The following is a 13,334-nucleotide window of genomic DNA, read 5'->3' as shown; positions in this document are numbered from 1 at the left end:
CCCTGGACACTATCTCAGTGTCCAACATAGGCTCCTATTCCCTGAGGAGGCATAAGAGGTTGGTGGCCCAGGCCACCCAGCTTAACACCTGTGGGGTATTCACTGGTGGTAAGTCTGATCCTTCCAAGTGCATGTAGCCACATTATAGAGACTCTTGACATCAAAAATGTGTCTCCGGGGGCACCTGGGTGGCTCTCAGTCAGTTGGGCATCTGACTCTTGATTCTCAGCTCAGGTCTTGATCTCAGGGTTGTGAGTTCAAGCCCTGTGTTCAAGCCCTACATTAAAAAAAAAAAAAAAAAAAAAAAAAAAAGATGTGTCTCCCATCCCTGGGATTTCCTGCCAAGGCCAACTATCAAGAATCTGATTTATCTGTTTTCTCTGTTACCATCCTCATACTTCTAGGGCTACCTTTCAATGTCAGCCTGCTTCCTTCAAATTAAGTGTATCTGTTTCTAAAATGCTCTCTGAAGGGTGCCTGGCTGACTCAGTTGGTGGAGCATGCAACTTTTGATCTTGGGGTTGTGAGTTCAGGCCCCACGATGGGTGTAGAGATTACTTTAAAAAATAAATCCTTTCTGGGGCACCTGGGTGGCTCAGTCAGTTAGGTGTCCAACTTCAGCTCAGGTCATGATCTCATGGCTCATGAGTTCAAGCCCCGTGTCGGGCTCTGTGCTGACAGCTCAGAGCCTGGAGCCTGCTTCAGATTCTGTCTCCCTCTCTCTCTGCCCCTTTCCCACTCACACTCTGTCTGTTTCTCTCAAAAATAAATAAATGTTGAAAAAAATTCCTTTGATAAATAAATAAATGCTTTCTGAGCTTGAACGTACCAGTGTCACTGCCCCATCATCAACTGCACCTGTTATTCCTAATGTATGTCAGATGCTAATTCTGTCACAGTGATTAAATGCTTAGCTCACTCTTTGTCCCCACCAAGAGAGTCCTTTACCCAGTTTTTGTTTAAATATTTATTTAAAATATCAAAGTTCTTTCTCTGGGGGCAGATCTTATAGAAGACTTTCTGTGCATTGTTCTTATGTTTGTTTTCTCTCTGTGAGCCTTAAGGGAACTATTTTTTTCCTTGGCAGATTGTCCCGGCGGCAAGCACATCCCAGCTGACTCTTGTCGACTTGATTTGTGCGCTCAGCACCCTGCAGACAGACACGGTGCTTCACCTGGCAAAGGAGGTGGTGAAGAGGCCGCCGCAAATCCGAGGGGACGAGGTCAGGAGCCTGGGGATCTTCCAGATGAATGCGTGGCGCCCTCCTGTCTCTGTGTCTTATAAATTGTGTTTGGAAGGGAAGCAGAAGTCTCAGGAGCAGCTAGGATTCCCTGGGGGGTGGCATGGAGGTATTTTGCTGGGCTTGGAGGAGGCCACGTGAAGTGTGCCCAAAGGGCTTTGGTGCACCTGTTTGAAGGTGGGAACCACCGGAGGTCAGCGGCCATCTTTCATCATTCCCTCCTTGCTGCGGCACGCATTGCCTGGGAGTGGGTTCTTACCAAGTGCCTGCAGTATGCCAAGTTGAACAAAACCTTTAGAAAGAGGAAATGACACTTGCCTCAAGGAGCTAGCAGCCTAAGAGGCATCAAAGAGAAGCAAAGCCAGACACTAGTTGAAGGTGGTAAAGGCCAACTTCTATTCCATAGCTACTGTGTTAGGGGAGAGAGCGGACCTCAGTTCTGATTTGTGCAGAGGTAACAGAGTACTTTGAGAAATGGAGGAGTAGGAAGCGTGAAGGAGCAGGGACTCCAGCAAAGCCAGGGAAGTAGAAAATTACAAAAAAGTGGGGAAGGGGATTGGTCATTGTGAGTAGGCTGTTGGGTTTGCTGACCGGTGCTCATGGAAGGTAGGCTCCTATACTCCCGGAGACTGGGAGACAAGGGCCCTGTCTTTCCCAATGATGGTACTCCAGAGGACGGCTCCCAGCTCCTTGAGAAAGACAGTCCTGTTGTAAGAAACGTATGTGCATCTCAAAGGACAGAGGAAGGATTTATAACTACACTTTCCTTAATAAATGCTCTGAGAAGGAAGGTCAGGAGCCTGTTAGGTGCCGACTGAACACATGGTCGATTGTTTTGGCAGCCTTGAACTCTCTTGGGCAGGCATTTTAAGGGGGCTGGGGTCATCACCTGAGGGACACCACCTTGAGCTGCTAGAAACCCTGGTGGTGTTTGTTCAGGTTAGCGTGGAGGATGGGCGGGATCATTTCTGCTGAAAGTCAGTCCTCGTAGGCCAAAGTGGAGGCCTGGTGGAGAAGAGAGCTCTGACCAGAATTCACACTTTGGTAATTTTTACATAAAAGAAAAAAAAATGGGTCAGAGGACAGGACTCATGTGAGGCATTCTGAGAAGGAAGAGATTTCATCTGGCTGCAGCAGAAGCCGTGGTGTGTAGAGAGCTAGGATGGGACCATGAGGCTCCTATGGTTTTGCAGGCCGTTTCTGCATAGCGGGTGTGGAGTCCTTGCTGCCCAAGGCCTCTTGCAGTCACGTACAGTGGTTTTGAAACAAAACCACTTGGGGTTTTTTTTTTTTTTTTGGTAAGATTTTATTTTTAAGTAAACTCTACATCCAACATGGGGCTTGAACTCCCAACCCCAAGAACAGGAGTCACATGCTCCATTGACCGAGCCAGCCAGGCTTCCCAGAGGTTTTTGTTTTTACCAAAGCGGGGAGCCTCATTGAAAGTGTAGGAGCTGTTTTTGTTCTTAATTCATTAATTTGATAGAAAGCAGGGATTTATTTCAGCCTTGAAATAATTGCATTCTATGAAGTGATTTAAAATTTTTAGGAAAAATATAAGAATAATTACATAAATGGAAACTAGTGGAACGGACAAAGTGATTATTTAAAAATGCACGATCTCACGGCCCGTGAGTTCGAGCCCCGCGTCGGGCTCTGGGCTGATGGCTCAGAGCCTGGAGCCTGCTTCCGATTCTGTGTCTCCCTCTCTCTCTGCCCCTCCCCCGTTCATGCTCTGTCTCTCTCTGTCTCAAAAATAAATAAACGTTAAAAAAAAAAAGGGGGGGGGCACCTGGGTGGCTCAGTCGGTTGGGCGTCCGACTTCGCCTCAGGTCACGATCTCACGGTCCGTGAGTTCGAGCCCCGCGTCGGGCTCTGGGCTAATGGCTCAGAGCCTGGAGCCTGCTTCCGATTCTGTGTCTCCCTCTCTCTCTCTGCCCCTCCCCCGTTCATGCTCTGTCTCTCTCTGTCTCAAAAATAAATAAACGTTAAAAAAAAAAATTAAAAAAAATGCAGTTTTACTGAAAAAAAAAATTTTTTTGGCAGCTGGGTAGTGCAGTCAGTGAAGCATCCACTTTCGGTTCAGGTCAAGATCTCGTGGTCCATGAGTTCAAGTCCTGTGTCAGGCTCTGAGCTGTCAGCCTGCTTCAGATTCTGTGTCTCCCTCTCTCTCTCTCTGCCCCTCCCCCATGCTCACACGCACGTCTGAGCATGTGCGCACGCTCTCGCTTTCCAAAGTAAACATTAAAAATATATAAAATAAAATAAATAAAATTACAGTTTCACTCAAACAGGTATTTGTTGTATACCAGTATTTGTAGTAGCGTTGCTCACAGAAGTGAAAGGGTAGAAGCACCCCAGGTATCCATCGATGAATGATTACATAGACCAAAGCAGGTGCATCCATGCAACGGGGTATTCCTCAGCCTTAGAAAGGAAGTTAATTCTGACACCTGCTGCAACACGGATGAATGTTGAGGACATGTCAAGCGAAGCCAGTCACAGAAGGACCAAAGTGAAAGGATTCCACTTATAGGACGTCTCTAGAATATTCAGTTGTGTAGACAGAAAGCAGAGTAGTGTTGCCAGAAGTGGGAGGAGAGAGGACAGGAGTTACTGTTGAACGGGGACAGAGTTTCAGTTTGGGAAGATAAAAAAGTCCTGGAGACGGCTGGTGAAGATGGCTGCACAACATTGTGAAGGAACTTAACGCCACGGAACTGGACACATAGGAATGGTTATAATGAGGGGCGCCTGGGTGGCTCAGTCAGTTGTGTCTGACTTTGGCTCAGGTCATGATCTCACAGCTTGTAGGTTGAGCCCTGCATCCAGCTCTGTGCTGACAGCTCAGAGCCTGGAGTCTGTTTTGGATTCTGCGTGTGTGTGTGTGTGTGTGTGTGTGTGTGTGTGTGTGTGTGTCTCTCTCTCTCTCTCTCTCTCTGCCCCTCCCTTGCCCACCCTCTCTCTCTCTCTCTCTCTCAAAAGCTAAATAAATGGTTTTTAAAAATTAAAAAAAAAAAGAAATGGTTAAAATGGTAAATTTTATGTACACTCTATTACAATAAAAAGTTTTATAACAAAGGAATATAGCTTTGAATTTTAAACTTCTCACCCAGGATGGCAAACAAAAGCTGAACCTTGGAATAAGCACTGTTCTCAGCCATTTGTCACCCTGTATGTGAGAAAACTGGCCAAGAAGGTCTTAGGCCATGTTCATAGCTCTGCTTGTCTTGGAGCACAACTCTGCCTTTGGTCACGTCTTCCTCCAGAAGGGCCCCCCTTGCACGTGGCACAGGGTAGTGGTCTTCCAGCCAGTGGCACGTGGCACAGGCCTGTGAGGTCCTCCAGCCAGTCAGCTGTGCCCTTCCTTCATTCCAAAACTGAAGATAACTGTGCTTCAGGGGTAGGGAATCCTCAATAGTGAAACCGTGTCTGCCCTTAGTCAGCTGTGTTCTAGTTGGGTAAAGAAGACGAACCAGCCTAAAAATGAGCGCCACGAGGCCCGGATGATGGAGCTGTTGAAGCCCTTAAGGGATCAGCTGTGAAATGTCATGGGAGACGTCCACGGCGTGTGTTGGACGTCTGCCCCGGGGGCCTCCCTCGAATGCCCGGGAGACTTGTCGTCTTTCGTTCTGGTACATAAATATTAAAGTAATCAACCCTGAAGAGAGGAGCAGGGTTGGAGAAACTGTCAGATCCTCGGTGACTTTGCATCTATAACTCTGAGCCAGTCTCAGGTGTCAGGAAACTGACCCTGCAAGCTGTGGTCGCTTCTATGAGCAGCATTACAGCTGCAGAACCAGAGGGAGCTGTCCTCCAGAAGGAGGCTCTGCGATGGCTTTTGTGGACCAGGCAGGCCCTTGTAGTTTTGTTCCTTCATGTTGCTTGAAATTCTACAAATACCTGCAACTCGTGGGCTAGAAATAAACCACGAGGGGGCGCCTGGGTGGCTCTGTCAGTTGAGTGTCGGACTTGATTTTGGCTCAGGTCATGATCTCCAGGTTTGTGAGATTGAGCCTTATGTCAGTGTGGAGCTGCTTGTGATCCTCTCTCCCTCTCTCTCGCTCTTCCTTCCTCACTCATGCGTGTGCCTGCTCTCTCTCAAAATATATAAATAAACATTAAAAAAAAACCATTAGATCTCGTCTGGCTGGCTGGTTTTTGACTGTTCAAACAACAAAATTACATTTTATTGATTAATCAGTTCAACTTCCCTAACTTCCGCAAATAGCTTTTTATAAGCAAGAAGAGAAAAAAATATGTTTTTAAAACCAGTTTCTAAGTGGCTCCAACCCCTTGGGATGTAGGGAAGTTGTCTGGGCTGAGTTTGAGGGAATTCCTTGAGCTAAGAATTAGAACTTTTTATTGTCTCTTGTCGGTAGTGAGTCGCATGCACTCATGAGGGTCCACTTGGGCCACCAAAGTTTTATTACACCACAGCTTCCCCCAAATACTTGTTACAAGCCTGGAGGGGACTCACCCTGAAGTCTGGTAAGAAGGGCAGTGATGATTTGGGACCTCACAGTGTGCATGTGTTTTGTCACGCTTGGGGGCTGCTTTCCCATGTGCTATCCCATCTGAGAGACTCTGGCTAAAATCCTTTGCTTTGTGAGGATGTAGACTCTCTTTCGTTTTGTATTCCAATTCTTTTTTTGACCTTATTTCCTAACCAACGTGGAGTGATTGGTTTCACTTTCATTTTCAGAAAGCGCCGCTCGTGGATATCCCCGTGTTGCAGTTTTGCTATGCTTTCATCCAAAGGTAAGGCAAACCCTTCACAAACTTTGCTCAGTCGCAGCAATCACTGCACAGATGCAGTTGCGCCGATTATAAACGTAACTCCCAATTGCATTTCTTGCCAACTGGAGAGCCTTAGTTCAGAAAGCATCTTGAAGGTGTCCTGCCTGGTTTCTTCCCAAGCTGTGAGAATGAATGCCCTGAGGCTCTTCCTTCTCCTCCAGAGATCCAATCGGACTTTGTAAAATCCGTGTGCTGTCCCTTGAACACTTCACGTTCGGCGTCAAAGTGTTAAAGACTTAGAAAAAGGAGAAGTGATTGTTTTGAGTCCTCCGTGCTTTCCTGTGGTTTCTGCCTGTGAGCTTCGTGTCTGTTTTCAGCCTCTGCTACAAGGGACGTTGAAGCAGGTTCCCCAGGTGGAAGGGAAGCCATACCGGATCCACCGTGCGGGGCCGCCTCTGTCACGGTCACGAAGGCGAAGTGGGGGACATAGTCCCCTTCTCGTGTGGCGGGAATTGCACAGTCAGGCAGTCTGACAACCAGGTCCCATTTCCTTGGTTAACAAGGCTCTCGGGCCAAGCTTCTTGCAGCTTGCCACCCCCACGGCAACAGGCGGGTAGATCCGAGCATCATAGTCCCAGGAGTCCCTGGGTCTGGGGTTAAGTTCGAACCCGCTGTCGATACTTCGCCCACAAGCGATTTTCCAGTTCCTTCTTCCAGGGGTTAAAGAGGAGCTGGTCACGTCCGTCCTGGTGGTCACTGCTGTGCTTTGTAATGCTGGCGGGTCTCAGCATTACGGTGGTCTCAGTGACCCATGAGCCGTCAGCAGCTGCAGATTTCCATCCTCCTCCTCTTGCAGGGGAGGCACTGCTGAGGTGGCTCAGGACTTGAACCCGGGGCCCTTGGGCTGCGGCCTGTCGCGCTATGTGGCCTCACCATGAAAACTACTGAAGATCAGCTCCTGGCGGGTGACCTTGTGGGCTGATGGCTGCGCCCGTTACCAGCGACACTGGAAAGGCCAGATATTAGAGCTAGACTGGCCCGAGGGGTCAGATAGTCCTCTGGTTCAAGGCCTTTGTTTGATACACAGGAAACTGGGAGCATCTGACTTGTCAGCAGCAGGATTTCTGGTCTCCAGACTCCCCAGGTTCTTGCCAGAATACAAAAATGTAGCTCGTGCGAATTTTAATTTGAACAAGAACAAAGAGGTCAGTCAGATAGGCCATATGTCCTCTGCTTTCCAACTGCCTGGACCTAAAATGTGCTTATAATGTATGTTTTGACTTGTTCACCGTCGGGTTATTTTTTCCTGGTTTTTTAAACATAGGCTGCCAGTCACGGCCTTGCAAGAGAACTTTCCTTCGTTGTTGGGCGTGCTAAAGGAATCCGTGCAGTTGAATCTAGCTCCGCCTGGATACTTTCTGCTTCTCAGGTACCGTGCCCCAACAGTCACGTCACCGTGTTTTCCTGCCGGAATACATCTTGTTCCTGCAACATTCTTAGTCTGAAGCTGCTTGTCTCTCAACAGCATGCTGAACGACTTTGTGACGAGAACTCCCAACCTGGAAAGCAAGAAGGACCAAAGAGACCTGCAGGTCCGTGTGTGAAAAGGGTAGCGATGCCACCGTTCCAGGAGTAGTGGCCGCCTTTAGAGGACGTGCTCGTGGATAATCAGCACTGGGCAGAATCGGCTCTTAGATCTTTGTCGTCACATCTCACTTCCTTCGTTACTGTCTTTCGGGGGCTCGAGGGACCCGGGCCGGGGTCTCCTGCTGAAGTTCTTGCGTCCGGCCTGAGCAGTCCGCTAGGGATTGACACGATGCCCCCTCTCCCCCACCGCACACAGATAGAGGTGGAGACGCCTCCTGCACAGCATTAGGACAGCAACTCCGTACACGTGGATTTCTGTCCTTGAAACCATTCTGGCCCCTCCTTGCTGAAGCAGTATTTGCTCACAGGAAGTTTCCAAAAATCTGAAAAGTAAAGGTGAAACTCACCCCAGGAGAAGGGAAGCCTTAGAGTAAAATGCCAACTACAAATAGATTGGCGGGGTCAGGAAATCACGATTTTGCAACCATTAGAATCGCTGGTTGAGGGGCTTTTGGAGCCACGGCTTCGAGTTAAACCGGGATGTGTATCAGTTTTACAGCCCTGGGGATGTTACTGCTGACCATTATCCCTGGCTTTTGTGAAAGGTCTCTCCGGTTCCAGTGCTGATCCACTGGAGCACGGTTTAAAGCACAGCCAGGCTTAGTTAGACAACCCAGGGACCCACGTGGCCTCCACTTGTGGGGAAGAAAGCTGACGCTGCACGACCAGTACTTGGACAGCACTTCCCAGACTAGCCTCTCAAGGTCACCTGCCTCGTGGCCTATTACCTACAGCACGCCCCTGCCTTCTGTCTGTTCTGGCGGTAGCATTGGCCTTGGGGGTTACGGCAGCTGGTGTGCCTCATCCCTGCTCCCTTTGGTTGCTCCCATCTCATGATGCCCAGCCTCCCTGTCACCCCAACTCCTCACCCCTGCTTCGAGGCACACCTACACCTTTTCCCTGCCCACTCGCTGCGTGGGAAGTGGGATAACCCTCCGAGCCCTCAGTCTCTTTTCTTGCTCTTTCTTGCCACCGTCGGCCACACCACACCTCTGCCCGGGTTCGCCGAGGTAGCTCCCTCACGTGCGCCCCTCTTCCCACTGGCAGTGTTCTCGCTCTGTGCCTGACCACCCCAGCCTACCAGTTGGGCTTACGGTCTAAGTCAGGATTGTTCCGTTCTCAGACGGCAAGGATGTGCAGCCAGTCTTTGCTGGTGAGACTTGATGGTGCTGGCTTGAGAAAGGGGCTCAGCATTTCTGCCTCCATCCCAGCTACTTGGCCAGATTCTTTACTGATTATACTCCTGATATGAATCGTTCCTCACTTCACCCTCATCGAGTCAACTTAATTCAGTTAATTTTGTTTCTTGTTATATTATCGAAGGATGCCATTCTAGCAAGGACCCATGGTCCCAAAGACACCGGAAACAAATCTGCTAGATGGCAGTGTGCAGCTATAACTTCCTGTTTCTCTGTGGCGTGCCCATGATGGCCGGTATGGTAGCCGTTAGCCCCCTGTGGCTGGTGAGCACTTGAAATGTGGTTGGTCTGAATTGAATGTGCACATCAGATTTCAAAGGTCTAATGCAAAAAAAGAGTGTGAAATCTCATTAATAATTTCTATATTGATTACGTGTCGATCATGTTTTGGGTATATGAGGTTAGAAATTGTGAACTTGTTTCCTCTGACCCTCTAATATGGTTCCTGGAAAACTTCACATTACCTGTGTGGTTCATAGTTGTGACCTATGTTACGTTTCTACCGAATGGTGCGGTTTTAGGCATTTCAGCATCTTTTCCTGAGCTAACTTCCTTTCTTCTTTTCAGGAAGTCACTCAAAAAATCCTAGAAGCTGTAGGGAACATTGCTGGCTCTTCCTTGGAACAAACCAGCTGGCTAAGTAGAAACCTGGAAGTGAAGGCCCAGCCTCAGATCTCTCTAGAAGAATCTGATGCTGAGGAAGATTTGTGTGGTAGGTACACGGGGTCAGAAAATGATACCTGCTGGGGTGCCTGGGTGGCTCAGTCCGCTGAGCGTCCAACTCTTGATTTTGCCTCAGGTCATGATCGCAGGGTTGTGGGATCGAGCCCTGCATCAGGCTCTGTGCTGTGTAGAGCCTGCTTCAGATTCTCTCTCTCTCTCTCTCTCTCTCTCTCTCTCTCCTTCTTCCCCTCTCCCCCACTCATGCTCTCTCCCTCTCTCTCTCTCTCTCTCTCTCAAATTAATTAATTAAAATTAAAAACTAAAAGGATTTCACAGTGGTGTGGGCAAGAGACAGTGTTGGCTTAGAGGCAAGGGCGATACAAAAAGGTGGACTGATTTAGATGCAGAGTCCACAGAACTCGCTCATGGGCTGGATGTGGTGGTTAACAAAAAAGGCAATCAAGGATGACTTTGGTTTTTGGCTTACGCAATTTATTGAGGTGGAAAAGACTGAAATAGCATTCTGGAACAGGAAATAGAGCTTGGTTTTGCAAGTATTAAATTTGAGATGTCAGAGAAAGAGCCAGAAAAGACACTTAGGTGGTCACTGGGGTTGGACAAAAACCAAGAGAGCGTAGGGTCACAGAAACATAAGAGTGCTTCCAGAGGAAGGGAGGAATACCACAGTGGAAGACTGCCAAGAAATGGAGGCAAGTCGGACAGAGACCTACTGGGCTCAACAACATGGAAGCCTTTGGGCTGGGAACACCAGAGTAGGTAGAGAAGAGGCTGGGGAGAAAAGGAGGGGGAGGAGACAGCAGTGATGGCATGAATGCAGAGAACTCCCTGAAGCTCACTTGTCAATAGGACAGTAACCAAGTAGAACCAAAGGCCAAAGAATATCTCTTATTTGATTTGTTTTTAAATTGGAGTATGCCAGGGGTGCCTGGGTGGCTCAGTCAGTTGAGTTTCCGACTCTTGATTTCGGCTCAGGTCATGATCTCACAGTTTGTGAGTTCGAGCCCCATGTCAGGCTCTGTGCTGACAGCACGGGTCCTGCTTGGGATGCTCTCCCTCCATCTCTCTCTCTCTCTGTCTGTCCCTCGGCTTGCTTTCTCTCTCTCTTCCAATCTCAAAATAAATAAACATTTAAAAAAATAAAAAATAAATAAATTGGAGTATGCCAACGCATATTTGTGTGGTGACCGAACAGTGCGGCAGAGGTGTGCCTGGGTGGCTCAGTTGGTTAAGCATCTGACTCTTGGTTTCGGCTCAGGTCATGATCTCACTATTTGTGGGTTCAAGCCCTGTGTCAGGCTCTGCACTGACAATATGGAACCTGCTTGGGATTCTCTCTCTCTCTCTCTCTCTCTCTCTCTCTCAGTCTCTCTCTCTCAGTCTCTCTCAAAATAAACAAACTAAAAATACCGCAGAGAGAAAGGATAGTTAGAAAGCAAAACCCTTGATGGCCATGGGGCCAGGGTTGGTGTCATAAATGGAATTATGGTCTTCCCATAGGAGCTAGGGGCATGTTTATCAACACAGGAGACCAGGCAGAGAACATAGATATATATGTTGTAGATTAATAACTCATTGTGGCCAAACTGACAGAGTCCTGTTTGTTTCCATTAATTTTCTCCATGAAATATGAATGAGGTTACCAGCTGACAAGGGGAGAGTATTGATGGTTATCGAAGGAGGATCTGAATTATGTTGGAGAGAAGGGAAGCCAGCGTACCACCAAGGTCCATGGGTGGGACTATCTGGTAGCCATCAGGTTCTTTTTGAGGTTCATGGTCATGGGGGAAAGTGAGGTCTGTCTCGTGGTTTGGTTTTCTCCAGAGCACTTACCTACACAGAACTGCATAGGCCGAACTTTGGGTTTCTCCAGGTTTGCATTTTTCCAGGTGAGTGCCTCAGAGGGAGAGAACAGCAAAAGTCGGGATGCTTCCCAGGTAGAAGGCAGACCGTGGGTGCAGGTGGGGAGGCAGAGAAGGGCAGACCTGGAGGAGTTGATGAAGGATTTGGTGGCCTGTGCGAGGATCCGGGAAAGATAAAATATAGTCAGAGAAGGAGGCTGGAAGTGGAGAGTTGAGAAATTGATGACATCAAGGGTGTGATGGTGACAGACGACAGAGCTGGTGCAGAGTAAAAGATTGTCGGAAGAGAGAAGAGGGTCAGGGGGCTCAGAGGCCGAGGTGTCAGATGGATCACCTAAGGGGCTGTTGATGCCCCGAGAACGATTCCGAGCACAGAGCTGGGGAGGAAGACAGTGAGTCGGCACTGACGCCCTTGATCACAGTGCTCAGATGCTTACTGTGGAGTCGAGCACGCTAACGGAGGACATTGCATACTCCGCGTGAGAGGAGGGACTCATCACACGTACATGCGATGCTTTCGAGGCGTGAATGGTGGCCCAGCCTTCGTGACTGAAACACAGCTGCCTCTTTCTGTCACCAGATGCCACCGCCACGGCTGCAGCAATGGTGTCCGCGTCCGCCCCGTCGGTATATAGCGTGCAGGCCCTGTCTCTCCTGGCAGATGTAAGTGCGCCCCCTACTGGTCCTCCCTCGCGGGCCCGATGGCCGGCTCCACACTCTGTGCAGGCAGGCCGCCCCTCGCAGGGGAGCTCAGGAGTCGCTCTTGGCCCCAAGCTGCACCCCAGACTTTTCTTGGGAGGTGACATCCACCCTGAGGACCGACTCTCACTGTCGCTGGCTTCAGCAGGTTTCTGTCTTCTTGTGGTCCTGCTCCGGTAGGTCCTGGCCTCTCTCCTGGACATGGTTTATCGAAGTGACGAGAAGGAGAAGGCGGTGCCGCTCATCTCCCGCTTGCTCTATTATGTGTTTCCGTACCTGCGCAATCACAGGTATCCTGCCCGTAGGTAGCACACTAGCTTATGGGAAATGCATCAAGTGGCTTTCTTTGCACAGTCTTTGACCTCGACCCTCTTCCCTCCCTGTCCCTGTTCAGTGCCTACAACACCCCCAGCTTCCGAGCCGGCGCTCAGCTGCTGAGCTCCCTGAGTGGCTACGCCTATACCAAGCGAGCCTGGAAAAAAGAAGTCCTGGAGTTATTCTTGGACCCTGCTTTCTTTCAGATGGACACTTGCTGTGCACAGTAAGAAACGCTGCCCTGACAAAAGGGTGCTGCAAATGCTTGAGTGGAAAAAGGGTTTCGGTTTACATAATTAATTCTCATACTTGAAATGGGAGCGGTCAGCATCAGCCCAGATCCCCGGGACGTCATTGTCACAAGCTTCCAGGCTAACTGTGTTCATGGAAGAAAGATCAGGTGTTTTAAAAATACAGAGGTGCATTTTTTTCTCAGGAGAATCTGAATTAAGGGAGCGTATTATCCCCAGAGGACACAAAACAGGGTTCCCGTGGCCCCTGGTCTGGTACTGCTCCATCTGGGAGTCACGCAATATTCCACTAGCACTAAGATGACAGAGCCCACTAGTGACGCCATGGTGTCCTTATCCCATGTCTCAGCTTACACAGGTTCTCAGACCGTGCAGCCGGCCAGACACTTTGCTGGCAGAGATCCATTGAGGTACACACACAAGGTGAACTCCCAGTGCCTTTTGCTGGAAGGTCAACAAAACCACTCAGTGCCTCTCCCCCTGGTGTGGCCCAACATGTCCTCATTAACCACAGGGATAGAGGGCGGACACTGGTCAGCAGTCCATAAAGCTTGACAGTTTGCCCTGCCTCTCCCCAGAGTCCTGTGGCTTCCATCTCGAGCTCCTGTTAACCCTCCTGGGGACCCCATTTGAAAACTGGTGGTGTTTATTGCCACTACTCCCCACTTGTGTCCATCAGCACAAGCGTGTGAACATAGTC

General features: G+C 49.2%; 1 protein-coding gene across 5 annotated transcripts in view; it reads left to right on the top strand.

Moving 5' to 3' along the window:
* Nucleotides 1-13,334, top strand: part of DOP1B (DOP1 leucine zipper like protein B) — a 97,135-nt gene that overhangs the window by 68,393 nt on the left and 15,408 nt on the right. For 4 of the 5 annotated variants that reach the window (XR_003414757.2, XM_053220579.1, XM_053220580.1 and 1 more), the window contains exons 22-29: nucleotides 1,088-1,222; nucleotides 5,946-6,001; nucleotides 7,305-7,409; nucleotides 7,506-7,572; nucleotides 9,394-9,538; nucleotides 11,947-12,032; nucleotides 12,249-12,358; nucleotides 12,463-12,609. Coding sequence is in view for 4 of the 5 variants with exons in the window: in XM_053220579.1 (XP_053076554.1) it covers nucleotides 1,088-1,222; nucleotides 5,946-6,001; nucleotides 7,305-7,409; nucleotides 7,506-7,572; nucleotides 9,394-9,538; nucleotides 11,947-12,032; nucleotides 12,249-12,358; nucleotides 12,463-12,609 (851 nt within the window). In the remaining variant the exon portion in view is untranslated. The remainder of the gene's footprint in view (nucleotides 1-1,087; nucleotides 1,223-5,945; nucleotides 6,002-7,304; nucleotides 7,410-7,505; nucleotides 7,573-9,393; nucleotides 9,539-11,946; nucleotides 12,033-12,248; nucleotides 12,359-12,462; nucleotides 12,610-13,334) is intronic. The other variant, XM_027041642.2, reaches the window with a different exon arrangement.

The sequence above is a fragment of the Acinonyx jubatus genome, chromosome C2, assembly GCF_027475565.1.
Source record: "Acinonyx jubatus isolate Ajub_Pintada_27869175 chromosome C2, VMU_Ajub_asm_v1.0, whole genome shotgun sequence".
Taxonomy (NCBI): Eukaryota; Metazoa; Chordata; class Mammalia; order Carnivora; family Felidae; genus Acinonyx; species Acinonyx jubatus.
This window is presented reverse-complemented; position numbering and strand designations above follow the sequence as displayed.